Source organism: Nymphaea colorata, chromosome 14, assembly GCF_008831285.2.
Source record: "Nymphaea colorata isolate Beijing-Zhang1983 chromosome 14, ASM883128v2, whole genome shotgun sequence".
Lineage (NCBI taxonomy): Eukaryota > Viridiplantae > Streptophyta > Magnoliopsida > Nymphaeales > Nymphaeaceae > Nymphaea > Nymphaea colorata.
Genome location: NC_045151.1, coordinates 3,479,295 through 3,501,666, shown reverse-complemented (window position 1 = coordinate 3,501,666; position 22,372 = coordinate 3,479,295). Strand labels below are relative to the sequence as shown.

Here is a 22,372-nt window from a genome sequence, read left to right as displayed (position 1 = left end):
CTCAGTCGATATCCAATTGAACAAAGAAGAAGAAGAAGAAGAAAGACTGTGCAGAAACAGTCACAAGGTAGATGATGAACGCCAAGTGTCGTCGATCGTAGAAGTATCTGATTTATTTATATATGTCGAAGATGAAACTTGAAGGGGCGATTCCAGCGCTTACTCTTTTCGTTGTTCCACTGACGTGATCAATCGCAAGAGGTAAGTAAGTGCAAAGTCAATCCAATTATTTTAGTAGTTAAGAACTCAGCAGAATGTCGACATGAATTAGCTAATTAGCGGTGCGACACACGTACAAGTTAGAAAAATCGTATCTGTCGCAATTATCTAGTGCTAAAACATTAACCTATGTTAATATATTATATAGCGTTTAAAGACTACATATGAATCGATAAATATATGGAGAATCTAGAGATTATGGCATTTAAGGGGGGCGTTTGATGCTTTGGAATTTCGATCAAGTACTGAAAGCTTCAGAACCATAATTCTTATTCAAACTAGAATTATGGAATCAAAATTCCAGGTTTGAACTCCATAACTCCGGAAACAAAATACCTCGTCTAAGAAATGAAATTTACCGGTGGTTCGCGAAGCATCTGGCTGACCGGTCATCTCCCATTCCCATCGTCGAGAGACTAAAAGAACTATAGCATGCCAGAAACGGGGAGTTGAGGTTCCCCTCTATGCTCCCAGCAATTGAGCCTATGGTTCCATTCTTGTTGTTGCTGGAGGTTAATAATTCTAATTCTTAAAAAATAAACGATTACATTCTAAAGTTCCATTGTTTTAGATATGTCAAATACCCCCTCAAAAAGAACATATTTTGAAAGGCCGTCCAGTTTTGGTATTTGCTTGAACTTAATTATTTACCATAAATGTAATCGTGCAGATGTAGTTAGCATTTTTAAGATGCTGTAAGATGGAAATTGTATATGAAAATCCTAATTATACGACCTATGACCAAAAGCGTGGTATAGCTAAATTCATTTCATCAAATTCGCAGATTCAATTTTCATGCTATATTTTTGTTCAGTATTATGGTTTTGGATAATTTGATCAAATATGTTGCCGGAAATGAGTTGAAGAGGTTGGGAAAAAAAAAAACCACCCGTTCTTGACGCGAAAAAGTGCATCGTCGAAGATAGGAAAATGCATCAGTTAAGATATATTGATATGCGTCAGAGAATCGTATTGGTCAGGGCTCATCATATGATATCGTACACCTAGTATGCGTCAAAAATACAGTGTCTTCTCTGACGTGCGCAGCATGTCCAAGACAAGTATCATGACATTAGCGTCAATATGCTGGATAAGCGTCGCAGTTAACCTCATAACATGGCACATCATTTAAAAGGCCCATTATCATTTGTGATGCTTCGTTGCCACGTTAGTAAAAGGTTGGGAGGTTCAGGGGGCGCCACTCAACTCCCATTTATTGATGCATCAAGCACAAATCATTGCATCAGGGGCATCATTAGGCTGGGGTGTTCGATGAGGCTAGAATTATAGAATTTTTGAACTAAAAGTCTCATTTTTTATGAAATGATAATTGGGTTGTCAAATAAGAATTTTGATTATGGAATTATGGACTTATTTTTGTATCAGAATTCTGGATTTTGATTATGGAATTATGGACTTATTTTTGTATCAGAATTCTGGAATTGTGCTACCCTAAGAGATGGAATCATGATTCCAAAATTTTAGAATTTGTTAATCTCTTTTTAGAGTATATATCATGACGGTTTTAATTCATCGTTGTAGAATGTTAAATCTTGTATTATCAAACACATTATTTTCAATTCTAGATCAAAATTAATCCAGACTATCAAAACAGTGGGAAAACACATTATTTTCAATTCGTAGGCAGTCAAAGTTTTCTGATGCAAAGCAGACTTGCCATTAGGAACCCACTAATATCATTCCTGACGCTTTAGGATGCTTCAGTAAAAGGTCATTCAAAGGGGACCTCATCGCACATCATTTCTGACACACCTTGGGCGTGACATTGAAAGATCAATATCATCTCTGATTCATCATCGTACATAGCAGTTGTTACCGTCACAAACAAAGTCTACAATCGCAATGTGCCCTGTCCGGCACACTCCACGCAACTGCTGCCATTTTGATCGAAATTATTTTCTATTTTGATGCTTATTGATGTAAAAATAAGAACTACTGTCAATGGGAAGCAAATCAATTTACCATGATTTTGCATGTGGGTGATGAAAATAGTCAAACATTTTTAGTTCTTGCTTCATCTATTTTGTCACATGCTATTCAATACATACATAGTAAGAGTTGGGGAGATATTTTTCTGGCTTTCTTTTGTCATTGGAACATTTGTAAGATCCATGATTTGGCTTTTCTGTCTCTACTGTCAAATTGTTAAGATACTTGTTCTGGAGGTTAGATAGATCTATGGATCATGATTTTCTTGTTACTTATATATATATATATATTGAAATTTTCAGTCTTCCCCTGATTTATAGGCCCTCAAGTTGGTTGTCCTATAATCATATAGGCCCAACTTGTTTATGATGTTATTGAAATTATCTATGCCAAGTCCTTTTGTAAAAATATCTGTTGTTTGTTGTTTGTTGTTAATATGCTCAGTGTTAAATCACCTTTGATTGAATCTTTTTTCTAATGAAGTGGCAGTACACTTCAATGTGTTTGGTCCTTTCATGAAAAACTTGGTTATTTTCAAAATGTGATTGCCATGCTGTCACACCTAAGGTGGAATTTGGATGGGCTCCTTGAAAAAGTAGTTTTTGCCAAACTTGGTTTTGTGAAAACCATTTTTTTTAATGAGTTTTGGAAACCTGATTATAGTGTTTGGGTAACATTAGAAAAACCAGGTGTTCAATTCTTAAAACCTGGTTTTTGTTTGGATGAAAAAAATGGATTTTGAAGGTGCTTTTATAAGCTGATTTCAACTGAACAGTAGCTTATTACAGTTAGAGTGGAGCACAGTTAATGCAGTTGATCATGTATCATCTACTAGAAGAAGGTGTTTTGTTTAACTGTGATCCCAACAAAATTGTAGTTCACATTCTTCCAACACTTGTGTCTTCTCTTTAATTTTTCAATTCAACAAGAATTCATAGGCTCCAAATGTAAGTTCATTAGAAACTAAGATGAAAAGCATGTGCCAATTCTAAAGAAATTTAATGAATCATTACACAAAAATATGCAAAACGGAGTTTTGAGCTGAAAAAGAACCCCCACGAAGGTTATGCAAAACCTGAAGGAAAACTAGGTTTTTACAAAACCTGGTTTCTGAAAAACCCGGATTCCATGACATCCAGACACCCTTGAAATGAAGTTTTGGAGGCAAAACATTTTCATCCAACGTCATTTGGCTTCCAAAATTGATTTTTCATCGTTAAGTATCCAAACATGCTCTAAGTTTTCTAGCTTCTATATCCTCAACAGGTATTTGAGCTATCAGTTCACAAATAGCCAATTCCATGGAGCTATACTATGACTTTTGCACTAGAGCGTGCTATCACATTTTGCTTTTTACTCTTCCATGATACTAAGTTGTTCCTCACAAAACAATAGTACCTTGAAGTGGACTTTTTATCATTGGGAACATCTGCCCAATCTTCATCAAAAAATCCCACTATATCTAGCTTATCATTCCTTTGTTAGTATTTCTTTAGTTGGAGTTTTATTCAGACACCTTAACACTCTATATGTTGTCTCATCTTCTAAATGTTCTCCTTCATCTTTTAGTAGTTGTGTTTTCATCCATCGGTGTGTTTGCTCCTCTTGCACCTGTCATTCTCGTGTCTTTCAATAGGTCTAATGGATATTCAGTTGACAGATAAAGACTTGTTTTTTAGAGTGAACTGCTTCTATTCCCAAGAAGTAAGTAGAACTCTAAAATCTTTGATCTCAAAGTGTCTTTTAGCACTCCTTTTGTTCTATTGATGTGATCAATGTTGCTCCTTTTTACTATTATATCATCAACATATATAGAAGGTATTGTGCTTTCGTCATGACTTATACATGTAAAAATTGAGTTGTTTGCAGCATCCATTCTCAATCCACATTTGATTAACTTATTGCTTAGCTTTGAAACCATTCCTTGGGCGACTGCTTCAGCCTATATATATAAAGACTTTTTCAGTTTGCACACTAGTGGTACTTTTGACTATGACCATACCTATAGGCCTTGAGAGAGGTCCATATTTTTTCATACAAATCTTCATGAAAAGTTGTGTTTATCACATCAAGTTGATATGGGGGCAATTGCTTTATTATAACTACTGAAACTGATATTCTAATAAAGTTCATTTTAACTACAAAGGCAAAGGTTTTATGATAGTTCACTCAACAACATTAGTCACAGGACTAACGTTTTCTACTTCCTGTAGGTCAATTTATGTCCTTATTTTTGCACCTACGGACTCTTGTATATTAATTAGTTTTCTCTCTCCATCAATGATGGGGAATGGTTTTATGATTCTTCCCTTGAATGAAAATGTCAGCGGCTAGATGTGTAGTATGGTTGATTTTTTATAAATTTGACATCTCTGGAATAATAAACTTTTTGTATGCCGGGGTTCTAAACAGTTGTACCTTTTTGTCACATTATATCCCAAGAACAGACATTTCATTGCTCTACATTAAAATCAGATGACTACCTTAATGGACATTTGGTTATTTTTTTTATTTCATAAAGCTACACACCATTGAAAAATGTGCATTTGCAGTGGCCAGTTGCTTTGTCATGGTTTTTAGCAATGGAATGTACTTTCTGTATTGGTTTTTTGGCAACATAAAATACAAAAAAAAAAGATATCCGGTTATAAAAATAGTTAGCTGATTTCAATTTCTACATATATTTATAGAGTAGCTGAAATCTTCTAGTAATCTGCAGCTCCGTGCAAGCACAGCTGGCCAATGCATTGTCAAATGGAGAAATCCAAGGATCCTACTCTCTTTCTCTCTCTCTCTCTCTCTCTCTCTCTCTCTCTCTCTATATATATATATATATATATATAGCTAGGAATCTTTGTTTGCAGGAACTGAACTGTAGTTTCAATTTTTAACAAGAGCTGAAATATAAATTTTCAATTTTTTTTATGAGCCCGTCAATATTTTTTATAGTTGTCCCATTCAATGTGCCTTTCAACAGGAAATTTTTCGGTTTTTGGAGTGCCTTTTGGCTATAATTGTAAAAAGATATCATTTTTGCAACTTTTGAATGAGACAACTATAATTTGACCGGGGCTTTGTGTTAAGCGGCGTTTGATCTTTTCATGTGACCAGAAAGCTAATCCTACCATCCAAGTGAAGGTTATCCTTTATTTTTCTAGGGTTTAAGGCTGCTTTTAGTGTCTCAAAATTACGTACCCACTATGTTTCAACTTGCATATCGACGCTTTCTTTTTATAGCACAAAAAGTTGGGTCATAGAAGTTATATGATCATCGGCCAACCTCTATCCATCTTTCAATTCGTCCTTTGAATTTGACTTTTACCATTATTAAAAGTTAAAAAAAGTGGAAGAGCTATATATATATATATATATATATATATATATATATATATATATATATATATATATATATATATATTTCAGCTCATAAAAAAAATGTATGATGCTGGAAAACTATGGCTAAAATGACCGGAAAATTCCTGCTACGGCCTCTCACAGCCCAGCAGACCTATCCGGGAGAGAATTCCAATGACTTCATGGCGAGTCACCATATGTTATATGCAACAGAGTGTCGACACCATGCAGAAACCAAGAATGGCGTGCAAGAAGAGATTTGGAGATGACGCTACTACAAAGTACGGTCAACTCGGCCATCGTTGAACAGATGCACGAACACGGCCCACTTGGGTACGATCACCACATTTCGTGGTCAACTCATTGTAAGATATGTAAAAACCGCTGACCTTGGTTTGGAAGAACTAAAAAAACCGTAATATTATATATGCACATTTGTTATGTGATATTTGAGAACATTTCGTTTTCAAGCGTATATTTTTCTTTTATAATTTCAAAATGGTGTTTTATGTTTTTTTTTTAACTTGTTATCACTTTTCACTATGAAATAACGATATGAAACGAAATTTTATAGAGGGAAAAACAGTAGCAGCAATTTGTAATTTCTTATTTTTCAATGTTACCTTTTCCAGAGGGACTTGCGAATTGCTTTCAGATATAAAAAAGAGAGAGAGAGATCATTTTATGAATTTTTGGATAAGAGGGAAAGCACAAATTTGATTTGTTTTTTCCATAATTTAGACTCTTAATCAGAGCTTGTTATTTATTATGGTTTAATAGGGGAAGGTGTAAAAAGTGCCTATATCAAGCTGGGCAATCGATGAGTACCTGGCACCCAGGCTTGTATTCGAACCCTAAAATTGAGCATTGAGCTGCCCCAATAAGTTTTTAGGTATGAGTCAGGTCAGGTTTAGTCAGTGTGGTAATTTTTTAATAATAATAATAATAATATTATTATTATATATATATATATGTTATAATTAATTATGTTTGTAATATTAAATTTTGTTGTAAATAAACCGAGCTCCAGCTGCAGTCATGGGCTATGGCTCAGCCCAAGCCCAGCTCTTCCACTTTTTTTAACTTTTAATAATGGCAAAAGTCAAATTCAAAGGATGAATTGAAAGATGGATAGAGGTTGGCCGATGATCATACAACTTCTATGGCCCAACTTTCTGTGCTATAAAAAGAAAGCGTTGATATGCAAGTTGAAACATAGTAGGTACGTAATTTTGAGACACCAAAAGCAGCCTTAAACCCTAGAAAAATAGAGGATAGCCTTCACTTGGATGGTAAGATTAGCTTTCTAGTCACATGAAAAGTTCAAACGCCGCTTAACACAAAGCCCCGGTCAAATTATAGTTGTCCCATTCAAAAGTTGCAAAAATGATATCTTTTTACAATTATAGCCAAAAGGCACTCCAAAAACCGAAAAATTTCCTGTTGAAAGGCACATTGAACTGTTTACACTATCATCGGACATTCTTTTAATCAATTTCAACGGGATGTGACATACATAGCTGAGTTTGCAAGTTAAAGTATTCACAGTACACCTAAAGTAACTGCTTTCCTCCTCCGTTGTTTGTTATTGAATATCTACTATATAGTTAACATCATTCTAATTATATAAATGTTTATTAACTATATCTTATATGTTTCATGACGTACAAGTTTTAACAATGCAAGAAAAACAGGTCTAGCTTTTTTTATTGCCACAAGATGTGTTTCGCAAAGATTCTGAAAGCTTTAACTCAGCTTCTCCAAGACATTACTCAAAACGGGCAAAAAGTTTTCGAATCCTTTTCTGGAATTGGAGGAAGACTTCAATTTACTTCGGCTGTACCAAAAACATTCGCTTTTTTTATTTTCAAAATTGAAGGTGAAAGGTCAGTGTTCTCGAGGGGTTGGCGCAAAAGCTTAGGGTGAGAGCTGGTAGGTGGTCGATCTTCATTTTGAGTATTATAGGTGTCAATCTCATATACTGCAAAAAAAGAGTTACGAGTTATCGGTGATGGCAATATCCCGAGACACCAAAAGCACACTCTATAGGCTATGGGTACTGACAAGCAGTGGATTTCCTTTACTCACAGGAAAGATGAAAGATCAATGCAAGATTGAGACTTGATTAAGATATCCAACTTTTAACAGCCTTTTACAGTCTCCTCTTACTACTTGCTCGCTACATGTTAAAAAAGTTTAGACAAGTTTTCTGTAATTTTAGAAAAAGGAAGTACATGTACCAGAAATTATGAGAAATAATCTGAAATTATAGCATGTTTATAGAAAGGAATATAGACATCGTAGATATTTTCTGTCTAGGATCAACTTTTCTTGGGCATAATTCGAGAAAAGAATGTCATTTTTCAGAATGGTTTTATATGTGATTAAAAGTTCTCTTAATAAATGAAACATTAACAGTAATTTTTTCATTCGCCTATGGAAGTAGTTAAGGTTTTCCTAATATATCCTGACAAACAATGTGAAAAAACTGCAAAGGTTACTTGTTTTCAAGTACATCAGCTTGAGGATCTTGAAAATCCGAAGGGTAAAGGACACTTTTCAATTAAAACCAAATGGTAAACCACTAAACTGGAATTAACTTCACACTATGCCCACTAAAAATGATTTCAGATTAATATTGGCAGAAGAAAATCAGTCAGTTTGAAACTCAACCATCAAGTCCGATAGAGGGTTAGCAGAATATATCAGCCCTGAATCAGTTGATTTGAATCGAACCCATGAACGATTTTAAGATTGCATGACACGTATCAAGTTTTCACTAATTTCCTAATATATCTTAATTATATTTGTTTTTGTCGGTTTTTAGTCTTTTCATTTTTTAAATAACCTTTTTCTTTTTCTGTTTATTTATTTTCATTGACAATTCTGGCCAGTACTTTCAATTGTTAACCTCAATTTAAAAACATTTACTTAAAATTGTAAAAAGAAAAATAAATTGTAGATTGCAGTACGGGCCGATCCGTGTTGGCCGATACGGCATGTTGGTGAATATTCTTGCAGCATACTAAGCCAACTTGCAGAACATTTGGTACTTTACCATAAAAACCAAGACATCAGAATAAACAAGGAAACCCTTACAGAAGCTTGTTAATGTCATTCCTCCACCACTGTCAGGATGTCCATGTATCAGTGGCAGATCTCACTGACATGCACGCCGTTAAACCGTAACTACTCAGCCAAAGGAACATTTGGATGTCAATAGATCATATTCGAATCAGATCTGCCCTTAATCACATTTTCTGATTTGAATGTGAATATGAATAAAGAAAAGTCATATCCGGATCCAAGTTACAAATCTGATGTCACAATTTGAATATGATTCTTACATTTATATCTGAATCCAAGTCCAAATTTTGAACCTGACCGATTTTCAATGTGTAAAAGCATTTGATATAAGATATTTATTTAAAACTAAATTTGATCCAAACTCCATTGGATGTTTATGTACATCTGAATTCAATGTGATGTCATTTGTTAAATCTGAATCTGATCTCAGATATTAAATTTTTTTCTATCCAATTTTTTGGAACGGTTCGGTTGGATATCCAATCCAAATCGGATATATTGGCATCCTAATCCTCACTTTTCAAGCATAATTTTCTCAAAAAATTTAGCAATATTTCCAAGTCAATTTCAATTTCTTGAGATTCAAAAATCACATGCATGAACAGAAAGGGTTTACAGATTTTGAATTTGAAGATCATTAGTTATCTACATAGGCTTTATTACTTGTTCCAAGTCATTTGCATAGTCTACTTTAGAGTTTTAGTATTTCACGTCTTAGAGTTGGTCCTTTCAGGATAAGGTCTTTAATCTGTAAACAGGATTCGAGTGGTAGCTCCTCCTCTTTTGTTTTATTTTCAGGTTGCGTGCATTAGGAGCCTTCAAGGAGAATTTTGAAGGCCTTCAAGCACAAATACATGTTTAGGATTTTATGTGTGTTGCATTTACTTTCCTTTTTGTTCTGTCAAAACTAGGTGTAGAAGATTTTAGATTTTTTTTTTTTTCTATAGTGAAGGCATCGTTTGTCTATATCCTTTTCAAATTTGTTGTTCTGCGAGTTCTACCCGAATACCTACGTAGATATTGTAAACCCTTCAACTTCAAGGTCTCGATCTCACCTTTTATGGTCCAAGAGAGTAGCACCACAAGAATTGAACACGTGACATGCCTTTTACATGCTCGCCTACTCAACCAGTTATTCGATGAACAGTTTTCCCTTGTTTTCCATTAAAAACTTCATTTGAAAAAGGTTTCATCTATAAAATGCATTCGATGGATATAGCACAATCAGTATAGTTAGTGAACATATGTTAGGTCGTTAACTTTGTGTATTTTCCCATTTTATGTTTCTATTGGCTTTTTGAAATTCGTTTTCTATTCCTATTTGATTTTTCTTCCACTTCTTTGCTGTTTATATCTTGTGAGCTTTAACACATGAAAGGGAGCATATAGACAGGTTGGTAATAGATATAATTAGTTTTTATGTGGCATGCATATTTTTTTGGCTTTATTTTGAACTGAAATTGTATATGTTTTTGCTTTATTTTGAATTGAAATAGTATATTTTAAGTTCACACGATTGATTTACCTAGAGTCGCTTTATTTTTGCTCAGATTTCCATATGCTTTCATCTATAATTTTGAATTCATTTCCAAAACAGCCAAGTTTGGCCCACGGCAGAAACTTGCTGATTTCCTTGTAAGGTTTAGGAGTTTGAATTTTCAGCTGATTTTTTGGACACACACAAAGCGTTCCAAGACATTACAGTTTAAAGACCATCGTCCAAATGGACAAGATGTGTAAGAAGTATTGAATTTTAGAAAGCCCTTAAATTTTTTTGACCAATAAACAGTTAGACTATCTTGCCTGAAGTTTTATGTTATGTAGAAGATAGATTTCGGTGTTTTTTTTTTTTTTGTTCATCCTACCACCCAATAATAAAAAGGCCGAAACACCTACCTTTCTCTCCAAAGTATAGGTCTGTTTTTAGTGCCTCTGGTGTTAGGCATCCCCATTACACTTTAACTTGTATGTCCCTCTGCAGCAAAGGAAATTGACAGTTTAGGAATTTAAAATGTCGATTGACCGCCTATCAACCCTGCCACCGCCTGTTGCCAACCCTTCTAAGATATGTAGATACGTTTTTTGGATTTTAGGTTTTCTATAGGGAATTGTAGAAACCTCAAACCTCCATATCAGGGTTCTCAGATTGCTTTAAGAAACTATTATTGATTGTGTGAATTGTTTTTTCTTCCTTGACTCCTCGTGTCAAGGAAGTAGCAATTTCTCTAGTTTCTTATAGGATTTGAGTTCAGATTAGGCTATGTCGGTTTGCTCAACGCTCATCACCGAGTTCTTGATTGAGGTGCATGCAACAGCAGAGATCACAGCAGCAGGAGGCTCGTGGGCACAATGTCTAGGCAGTCCACTGAGGGAATATCTCATCTCTAAGAACAGACTCCAAACTTCTATATAACTAACCAATATAAAAGCAAATCAATATGAAACCAATGTCAGTATCACCCAAATGCTACCATCCTTTTTTTTCTTTTTTCTTTTTTCTTTTTCCTTGAGGATCTGCACTGGCATATAGACAAGTTTCTGAAAATTGTTTGACTGTTATAATCAACAAGCTCGAAAATGAAGCCCTCAAGCCCGTGCCGTTCCCATTCTCATTAAAGGACAATGGCGACATAATGAACATTAGATGTGCAAAAGAAACAGCTATACCATTTCAACTTTCAAGGATACAAGACGATCCCACAAAGTTTGGGGAGAAAAATAATCGAACTTGAAACAAAAAAAAAACAAATTAGATTGTACACATTCTCATAGTCCAATAGACCTTCCCCATACTTTTATACACAGAATGCCCATGAAAGTGAGAGAGAGAGTTTTTCGTCTACCTAGTAAGGTGTCAGCCGAAACCCACCTTTGTCACTTTGATAGGCTTTCTTTTCTAGACTGTGGTAGTTCTCAGCAATAACAGAAGCACTTCTTATTTCCCTCCTATAGTCATCATCTTTCAGCAAATGGTAGGAACAGACTCGGGATTGGAGAGGCTTTCAAGAACGGTTCGGACAAGAATGGTTGCTTCTATCAGCAATCACTATATGGACTCGTAAATCAGCTGCACGAAAAGCCCTTGTGAGGCAAAATCTCACCATTGCATTGCATAAGAAATTCACTAAGATAACACTTGCAGAGAAAAAAATTGAGATCTCAAGGCTTTTGCCTTCAGAGGCTGTTGCAATAACAAACTTTGAGGCCAACTCGGTTGAAAAATGTCCGAGGAGATGACAAGCCAACTCAGGTAAAGTCCATGGAAGATTTCAGAGTCCCCAAAAGATCAGTACCAACATGACCACTAAGCACGTTTTATAGCTGCTCAAGCCTTCAATTACTGCAAATATTATCACCATGACCAATGGGGCATGCACTGTTAGAGACACCTTCCCTACAAAGTCTCAAACTTTGTCTATCTATCATTCAGTTGGCATAGCCGTCTCAAGCCTTCAAGTACTGCAAAGTCCAAATATCAACACCATGACCACCCGGACATGCACAGTTTTGGGACAACCTCCTACAAAGTTGTCTCGAGCCTGACATATCTTTCATTCAGCTGGCACGGTTGCATTTTTTTTTTCAAATATCTAGATCACATTCCATAATGAAATTAGGATACATCGTTAAGCGACAGGCGAACATATGAGGACCGGATTGCATTAAGTAATGCTTCATCTAGGACATCGAGCTCTCCTTGGTTACGCATCTTCGGATACAAAGGTGCAATATAATCAGCAGCAAGTTCAACTATATTCCACTGTGCGAGCTCTGAAGCCATCTGCATGACGCCGACACCAAGGTGGGGGTTGGACATTAGACAAGACTTGATGACATGCAAGCTACACCCTTCAACATCTTCCAAGAACCAGAGTCCAGCCAGCCAAGACAGCTCTACGTAGATCTTCAACTCTTGGAGTTTTTTATTTACATCCATGTTGTTCCATAAACAGCCAATGTATGGCAGAGGCAGCTCCCCTGAGTAAAACCACTTAACTAATTTGACCAGGGCTCCCCAACAGATCGGAACTGTTATCTTTTCTAAAGAACTGTACAAAAATCAGATTATAATCAAAGCCAATAAACTAAATGGTATCGAGAAACATAAAATCAGTTGATGTCTAAATTCCAGAATATGAACAAACTACGCATTTCCACGTATGACAAATTTGGATAAAATTAACTAGAGCCTATGTCACACAAACACTTTAGATTGGGAAATGCAGGTGTAGGTATAGGAGCACATCAGGAGACAGCCCTGGGTTTGACCATATCGGCTGCAGTCAATGCACTGGGGCCATATCCAACCTTTTCTTGGATTCCATCAAATTCGACCAAGTCTATTTCGTTCCAACAACTGGGGCTTTTTTTTTTAACTCACTCAGTATATGCACTGGGCCCGACCGAAGTCGAAGGCTCTAGGCAAACTCCTGCATGCTCTGCAACCACAGGACATTTCCAGAATCGGGCAACATTTTCCAGCATTTGCTCAGGTGAAAAAAATCCAACCAAGCTTTTGCACATCCAGGAAATGTAGATGCATCTCCAGCAGTCCTTTTCTCCAGCAGTATCTTTTTTTTTTTTCTCTGGCAAACCCTCACATCTCCAGCAACCATTTTATTTTGCAGACTGGTATTCCATCATCCTCTCCTTCTGTTCACCCTGCTTCATTGTGTTCAATTAATGTGCATGGTACTCGGATTGTGACTTCGTTTTTCCCTTATGGAAGTTATCAGTCTGATGGGAAACAGTTTGTTGATGATGTAAAACTGCATTATTCTTGTCTGTAAATTCTTTTTTGATTATGTAAAAACAGTTAGTTTTCTGCAAGCATTGTACTTTGCATTTTCTTTATGTTGTTTTCCTAGTATCTTCTTTAACCTGAGCATTTTCAGCTCAATTTACATGCTAGAAGCCTAAAATAGACGGCTGGTTCTGGGTGTTTCTGAATATTACCATGTATATGTGTACGTTCTTGCTATCATGCTAGTTGCACTATAACAACTTAACAAGGTTCAGCACATACGATGGAAGCAGTCCACTACTTGAGTTTGTTTGCTTAAAATCTTATTTCTTGTTATATAGTTATATATACATATAACAGACAATTCAATCCTGCCAGGATGTCAGATGTTGTCAAATGGCTAAAATTTAAAAATCTGCCATAAAAGAAAAGTCAAACATTGGCATTAGCAAATGGTGTAGAGACGGTTTATAGTGTCTTTAGGGATGATTTATAGTCCCTTTACCGATGAATGATGAGATATATATAGATAGATAGATATATATATATATAGAGAGAGAGAGAGAAAGATGGCTGCATCCCTGCCCCCAAATTTTTCTGAAATTATTCCACACTCATATCCATACCAGCACCCATACCCATAGCCATGTGACATAGACTAGAACAGTATTGCCATGAAATAATAACTATGGTGCATCCACTTAATGAAGCATGGAGTCCTTCTAAACTCTGAGGTAAGGGACATATGTGATTTACACAATGTTCGTACGTTGTGTAACTCATTCAAAAGAAGCCATCAATGTGCACAGCATACCTATCCTGCATCCCTGACTGAAATAATGCTCTAAGATAATCACAGCTAGACAACAAAATGGTCTTGTGTGCATGCACATGCGGCACTTGATCTTGGCACACAATGCAGTTGCACGTTTCTTCCCCAGTCATTTGTGGCACCAATATGATGTCACTGCAATAGCCAAGAAAGAATGTCAAGAAGGCTCCAGGAACAAGCTAACAACATAAACATCTGATTTTCCTTATAGATCACAATCTACAGTACATATGAAGAAATTATAACATGTAACATAAATAGATGAAAAAACAGATAATTACAAGAAAGGATGGCCAGCAGATTCCAAAGCAGAACTGAAATCACAGGTTGCAACTGCACTCCCCCACTTTGGCCTTTTGCCAGAAAGCAAGAACGTTAGAGTTTGCAAATTAGAGAGCTTGGCAAGTATTTTCAAATGCTTTACGTGATCATGGTCTACTTCCACAAAACCGGTATAAGCAAACTCCATCAATTTCTTCATACAACAACCATGGACTCTCGAAGACAATCGAACTACATTACTGAACTTTGTGCAGAGTTGTTCAAGATCTTCATCTGCACAAGATGCACGGCGTGATTTATTGCTACCTGAAGCAGTTTCTGTAGGAACTAACAACAATGGACATCTTGCAGCAAGAATGACCTTATGCGCCTGCAGGTATTCACCATCTGGAAGCATCAGTCTCAGGTCTGCATACTTATCAACATTAAGCTGCTTACGAACCCTGCTCCCAAATTTGCTAGGAAAACCATACATACCAAAGCATCTGAGAATATGAGCAACAAACCATTGGACCCCAGAACCAAAACCCCTGCCGTTGAGTAGATCCAAGAATGTCTCCAGTGAGCATTGAACTTCAGATGTTTGTCTGATTTCAAGCAGAAAGTCAGAATTCTTTGCAAGTTCTGCAAATGAACACATAGCAAAGAATAAAATAATGTCCATCCCCTCCCAACCATCTCTATGATCCGAACAGCATGTTCTTGAGTCATACTTATCCAGCGTATGAGAAACAATACTTGACCTCGAGATTCGCAAACCAGCACTTGAGTGCTTGCGAATGATGGAAGACAATACCCGTGGACCACCGCACTGAATGATATAATCTTGATAAGGGGACAAATTTGAGCAGCTAGCTAAACTCATCAAGGCAATTACAACACGGAGTTGATCAAAAGCTCCATTCACACTACTATGCATGACCATCTCCAGGGAATGGACAAGGAGTTCCATGTACCTGCTACCATGAGGTTTCAATGCTTCTAAAAGACAATTGTGTGTCTGAGAAGCAATCTGTTTGCAGGGGGAAAAGATCAATAGTAGGAGTGCCCTAGCTGCAGGCTCCATCTCAAATTCATTAACAAGATCATGTGGTATGCAACCCAACTTGCCAACGACATCCACAGAAACTGAACTATGCACATGAAAACAACAGTCAGCAACAAAAGAGACTGAAAAGAGCAAAACTCAAATAAAAGATTGGCCACAAAAGATTGCATCAGAGCATCACCAGGTGTAGGAAATAAGAGCATTCAGAAAGTTGGATTCTCCACCAGAACACAGGCTGAATTTTTCGTCACAGTGTATCGCAAGCCACCCAAGAAGATCCCAAAGAAAGGGCCTCAATATTGGGGCACAATTAACACCCATACTCTTGCATACAGCTGGATTTGTAAAAAAAGAAACATCCAGGGGCTTATCAACAGTGAAATGCTTATTCACAAGAAGATGGAATAGTATTTCATCAATTCTATGGCTCCAAAACTGGATATGATGATCACCAGGCCAACGGACAATTAGTGCTGCACGACATGCTTCAAAGAGCAATGGAAACTGATCAGCTGCAATCCTTTCAGAAGAAACAGACTTCCACTCTATCATTGCCCTTGTTATGCTCCTGACAACAGATGTGCCATATTGCTGCATGATCATGGTGGTTCCCACTTCTGACTTCTATATCCAATAATAAAGTCCAAAAATTACAAAATATATTGTGTTTAAGACCATATTAAAGCAACACAAACATAACCTAGGAGGTGATCATAAAATTGTGCCCAAAAGACAATATCTTTACTACACCCACCGTGAGCATCTGAAAGAGTCTAAATGCTTCAATTCGCAGGGAATAAGGTTGCGACTTTTCCATGCAAAATACTAAAGCTGCAACTGGTTCTCTGCTTTCAAGAAGTTTCATGGCCAAATCACCACATAGCGCTGCAGTTCTCAGCCAGCAGCTTGATCTTAACCGGCTAGAATGGACAAATGAAAGGAGGGAAACATACAAAAACAACTTGAAATAATCTCTGTGAAATTTATGAAACTGGAAAAATCAGGAAAAAATTGATACCTAAAGCAGCATATACTTGTAGCATAACAGCTGATATCGAGGAATCAAGGTTTCTGCACAGAGAACCTATCCGGGATGTTAGATTTTGATTACTCCACACCCAAACAGAATACCTCGAGCTAGGCCACCACCAGAGTATTGTGCATAAAAGAGAAGCCATCTGAGTGAAGTAATCAACTGGTTTCTCGTTGCCAGTAATATACTCAAGTAGTCCATGCAAAATACCATCAATTGCATTAGTACACTCTAGTTTTTGCCAAGCACTCTTGTGATCATCAACTTTCCAAGGCTTCAATTTCTTCAGGATACTATTTAAAGAGATTGCACATGAAATAGCAACCGATGGCCTTGGAGAAGATATCAAGCATGACAAAGTATGGATAAGAACAGAACAATCATATCTCAGAATGGAATCTCCGAGAAGGTCAACATACTTTACCAAGACTTCTGCTGTTAAGCTTAATAATGTCTGGTTTCCTGTATGCAGAATCCCTTCTAGAGCAACCATAATATCACCAAAAGTGTCCTGCAACATCAGTTCAGCAAACCTTAGAAGTTCATCACTCAACGAAGCACAATCAGGGCATATTAATGTCAAGAGATGGTAGAAAACTAGAAATATAACAGCCTCCAATCATATCTTCCAAAGTAGATAGATAAAATAAAATAGCACACGAATTCAAGCATGACAAAGTATGACAAATGGTATTGACAAGATGCAACTCCTTGTTGATCACCATAGCACAAACTTACAACCAACAAGTTGGTTCGTCTCTAACTGCATTTTATATGAACTGAAGCATATAAGATTGTGGCAATCTATGCCGCACCCACATCGTGTCACCCGCGTCGTGTCGACGCGGGTGCGGGTGCGACCCAGATTCGCACCCAAACTGATCAAAGTTGAGTCGGGTGCGGTCAGCAGCACCTGACCAAAATAATTTAATAATCTTTTTCGGACGCGCACGCGACTCGCGTTTGACATGAGTCGGGTGCAGTCAAACCGCACAATGTCCATTTCTGTCCATTTTTTGGGGTTTTTTATTTTTAACAAATTCGAAATAGGGCACGATCGTCTCGCCCCTTGCCGCTGCTCTCTCTCTCTTCACTGCGACCGCGTCGCTGCTCTCCGTCCGGCGACCAGCGTCCGCTGCTCTCTCCGTTTTTTACCTCCACCGGCGGCATCATCTCTGTCCAGCGTCCGCTGCTCTCTCAGTCTCTGATTTCTACCTCCATCCTCTCTATTCTTTTTTCACATCTTTTCACTTCTTCTTCACTTACGAACGAAGCTGCATTTTAGGAAGGTAAACTCTCTCTCTCTCACTCTTTGCAGCAATGCGTTTTTTTCTTTTTATTGTTTGATTCTGATATCGCGCTCCGATTTTGATTTCTCTTTGTTCTAGTGTTCTGTCTCATCTCGTCTCTGTTTTAGTGTGTTGTTCTCTCACTCTACTGTTCTTTTTTCTCTGGTATAATGGACGTTCAGTGCAATTGTTTGTGAAAATGCCTGTTGTTTTCTTTTGTGTTTACGTTTCTGGAATAGTGATGCAACCTCGAGAGTCCTGGTTTGTTTATGTGGTAGGTCAAGAGAGGTTTTCTATGAAGTGAGAGACTTCAATGGCTGGGCTTCTCATTGTTGCTCTACAAAAAGGACACAGAATATTTGCATCATTCTTTTCTTCGAGCTCTGCTTCTGTGTGGAAATTATGTTGTTGCGCGAATAAAACACCATATTATTAGGTGACTTTGCAGTGAGAAGCATTGATGGTCTCTATTGGTTTCTGTCTTTCTAGTCTACTCTTTTTCTATTGGCGATAATTAGAGTATGCAGACTATTTATTCTTAAAACTAGAGTATATTTCTTGTTGAATGTTGAATTGATGATTGATAATGATATCATGATTAGCAAATTGCAATTTTGATTTTGTTATTTAATAATTTTGTGGTTTATGGACAATTTTTTGTCATATATATTATATATAATATTATTAATTATTATTATAAATTAATAATAATAATAATTTATACTCTCGTCGCACCGCTGCACCTAAATTTTTTGAGATGTGCCGTGCCGACACCCGCACCCCGCACCTTGGTAACATAGTTTGAATCTTGGAAGTTGGCAGGTGAGTTGGCACTTGGCAAGTAGTTGTTGTGGATTATTTTGACATGTACCTGAACTAATAATGACTTAAAATAAGTTAAGTAACTCTCTGGTGGTTCAATTTAGGCATAAATTGGTTTAGTTTGTATCTATATCCTAAGTTCCTAACTATGTTTATCGCAACAAATGCATCTTCCTAAAGCAAACTTTTATGACAGACCTAAAATTCTCCACAGAACAACAAAAGGAGGAGGAATATGCAGCTCAAAGACCAGGTCCAGATCTACTACATTCTTGGAAGCCTTCCAATGGATAACCAGTTCTAATGGTGATTGCAAGCACATCTAAGTAAAAAATGTGCCAGCACCATGGAGGACGACAAAAACATTACATGATGACCAAGTAATAGTATTTGCATCTGCTCATAATATTCTACATAAAGCAGACATAACCATGTAACATACATACTAATACAAAGGATGTATGCAAGAAGCATATCTCAAGGAAGCAAATTTTGGTTTGCTGAACTTTTGGTCTCAGAAAAAACATTTCTAAGGCATACTTCTTCCATAGATTCCCTCAATTTGTTCTCCTCTGATTTCACAAGAGGGACTAGTGGGATAGCTTATCAGACTAGAGATAGGTGCTTCACTTCATTTTCAAGAAAAAGAATAGAGATTGTAATCCATTAGTCCAGATACTTCAGCCCAATGGCAATGAACTCCAAAGCACACAATTATACTTCTAATGGCACGAAATGCAGATGGATCCATATATTTTCTGATCCAATTTCTTTTACATTTTAAAATATTTGCCTTTGTCTCCAACACTCCAGAAGTGTATATCTTATGAATAATGGGTATAAGTGCATGTGTTCTTGGCAAGCAAACTTTGAAATGAGAAACATTCAATAACTAATTAATGATACTCAGGTAAAGTACTTGCAATGCCTGTTAACGGATTTTCTTTTTGTCTACTTATTCTTGATATTATATGATTTTGAATGGAAAAAAACCTTAAAATACAAATTCAAGGACCATTTTTCTCAGAGAAGGTTGGTTTGATACAAAAATTACCAGAGACAACATGATATAGTTGACAACATAATGGATGGACTTCAAACACAAATTACATGACACCAATAAATTACATGACAACAATATTGAAGCACAAGGAGTAAAAATGCAGGAATAAGGACATGCAGTGACAACAAAAGTGAATAAATAGACGTTTCAGTGGCAAGGGAACAACAGAGCAGGTTAGAAGACACATGAATACATACGATATGCATCTTTATAATGCCTCCAAACTTTTTGGTGCTCTCTTACTGAAGGGAATGGAACTAGTGAAGTGTAACAAAACTAAAGGTCATTGCAAACCTCTAGACGCTGCTCATTCTATTATTATCTTTTCTTTATGATACCCAATTCAAGATACTAAAGAAATATCCAGAATATTAGCATAAATGCAATCACCCACACAAGGGAAAGAAGAAAAAGCAAAAAGGCAAGAAGCAGAAAAGTAACACACCATTGCTGAGCATTTTAATTTTAAACAGAGCATTCTAACTGTGAGCAAAAGGCTCAAAGCATATTTTCTTCATGGATGGGAATGACACTACCTGAACAAATGGAGAGTGCAAAAGTTCAGCAGACAAATGACTAAGAAATGATGAAATGGAACGAACAGCAACACGTTGCACTTCAGCATCTATACAATCCCATTTTTTGGTTTTACCTGTCACACTTCTTTAAACATAAAAATGTAACATGTTAAACAGAATCTGTAATTTGCAAAAAAGGAAATAATAAGAATAACACAAGGTAAAAGAAAAATCTTGAACCAGAAAGGAATTTCACTGGTAAAACAAGACTAGAAAATATGGATCACTCAAATGATATAAAACTTTGAACCCAAAGCTAGGGTCTAATCATGGGAAAAAACATATCTAAAATTTAATTCCTTTACAAACACTGTGGTTGATGGTTGATAAGGAAATTTGTATCCTATGATGCAGACGGACCAGCCAAATACTTAGCACGGGAGCTCCACCTTGAGAAAGTTTGCACTGGGAAGCCTCGAAAATTGTGTTGTATCTTCCAACTTCAGAGTTGGTGGAAGCATTTGAACTAATTATGACTAAGATAGCTAAAATCTCTTAACAATGGCAGTAATCAGGTTGACGAACAGACAATTCAGAAGGACCAGTCTATTGTTACCATTTACTCTTCATGTCAGTCAATCACTGAAGACATAAAAAAAGTTTGCTTTTAGCACCATGGCACTTGCCAGTTAGGATAGACGTCCAACAATATTTTCATCAAACTACTCAACGAGTGACTTATAAGGAAGCTCCAAAGGCATATGGGCTCAGACCATTTATTAAGGTGACCCCACTTTCAAAATCATATATATTACAGAATATCTAATCGGCAAAATGGATGGGGAAAACAAATGGAAAACGCAGTCTCTTGCAGCAACTACAGGGTTCTCCCTTCGACACTATGCCTGCGAAAAAGGTCAACTGACAGTGATTGCCATGAACTTCCTGACGGCATAATGCGTGCCAATAGTGCTTGAATCTGACGAATCATGACGGAACCTAAATCGTCACCAACAAATTCAAACTTTTTAATATGAGAAGCAATGATGAAGTGGAATTCCGTTCTAACTAAAAAGAGGAAAAAAATCATCATCCACTCCACAACACAATCAGTCCCGCGTATCAGATTTTCTTCGAAATATCATAAAAAACGTTCGCATATCAAAAAAAAAAAAAAAAAAAAAAGGCAAACCCTCCAAAAAATTCAGGCATACGACAGAAAATGAATGAAATACCTAAGTCCCATGCTGAGAGCCTGCCTAAGGCGTTGATGGAGCGTAAATAAGTGGTCGTCTAAAGGCTGGCCGCCAACACGGCCACGCTTCTTTCTCCCGCCAGACTTCGACGAACTCATGGATAATAGCAGTTCAAGAGCTTTGAGAAACGGAAGACGTACAGGAGAAAACAAACATCTACTACAAGATACAAGAGTAAAAACTCCTCTTCATCAAGCTTGAGGTTTCCGGCCTCGTGTAAGACCGGGGAAATCTAGATTTCTAACTTCAGACTGCAGCCTCCCACCGCCATGACAGGAGGACGATCATCCAGGTACGGGAGAGATCACCGGGGTGTGAGGAAGCCGGGTAAGGCTCGGCGCTGAATAATATCAAATCCGACGGGATTCGGACAGGAAAGGTCGAGGAGAGTAGGCCTAAGGATGGGGCCAAATCGAGTTGGAACCCGGTCGGTCTGATTTTACACTCTAGCTCGGGTTCGATTTGGCCCGATCTGATTAAAATAAAAAAAAATATTTTTTAAAATATAAAATAAAAAATTTTAAATATAAAATATATGTTTAATAATAAAATATATATTATTATTAAATAAAAATAATTAAAAATAATTCGGGTGGAAGCGGCCCTCATCAAACCAACCCGTTATCAAGCTGGTGGATCTTCCAATGCTTACTTTTTTGGACTTCTAGTTATGCTTTCTTTTTTGCTTCCCTATTTAGTTTGTATAATTTGGATTCTTATAAAAACCTTCCTTTGCAAACCAAATTCAGTTCTAGATCCTAGAAAGAAATCCAGAAACCAGAAGAGTAAGAGTAAGTGAATTTTGGTCTAAAACTATTAGAAGATCAAAAGAATAAGCTAGGAGAAATTTTATGTCTAACACAAATAAAAATAAT

The 22,372-nt window shown here is 36.8% G+C and overlaps 1 protein-coding gene across 2 annotated transcripts; it reads right to left on the bottom strand.

Moving 5' to 3' along the window:
• Positions 1–11,257: 11,257 nt before the first annotated feature.
• On the bottom strand, positions 11,258–21,872 carry LOC116267564 (BTB/POZ domain-containing protein At1g04390). Of its 2 annotated transcripts, none has more exons than XM_031649367.2 (8): positions 21,477–21,872; positions 20,260–20,383; positions 16,535–17,060; positions 16,271–16,401; positions 15,698–16,140; positions 14,468–15,601; positions 14,169–14,321; positions 11,258–12,659 (listed from the first exon to the last, which is right to left on the bottom strand). In XM_031649367.2, exons 1-8 carry the CDS (start codon positions 21,593–21,595, stop codon positions 12,224–12,226), a joined length of 3,066 nt encoding a protein of 1,021 aa, XP_031505227.1. In that variant the 5' UTR covers positions 21,596–21,872; the 3' UTR covers positions 11,258–12,223. The 2 variants fall into 2 exon arrangements, with proteins under 2 accessions (XP_031505227.1, XP_031505226.1); XM_031649366.2 differs by having other exon boundaries at positions 20,260–20,386; positions 21,477–21,871.
• Positions 21,873–22,372: the final 500 nt, after the last annotated feature.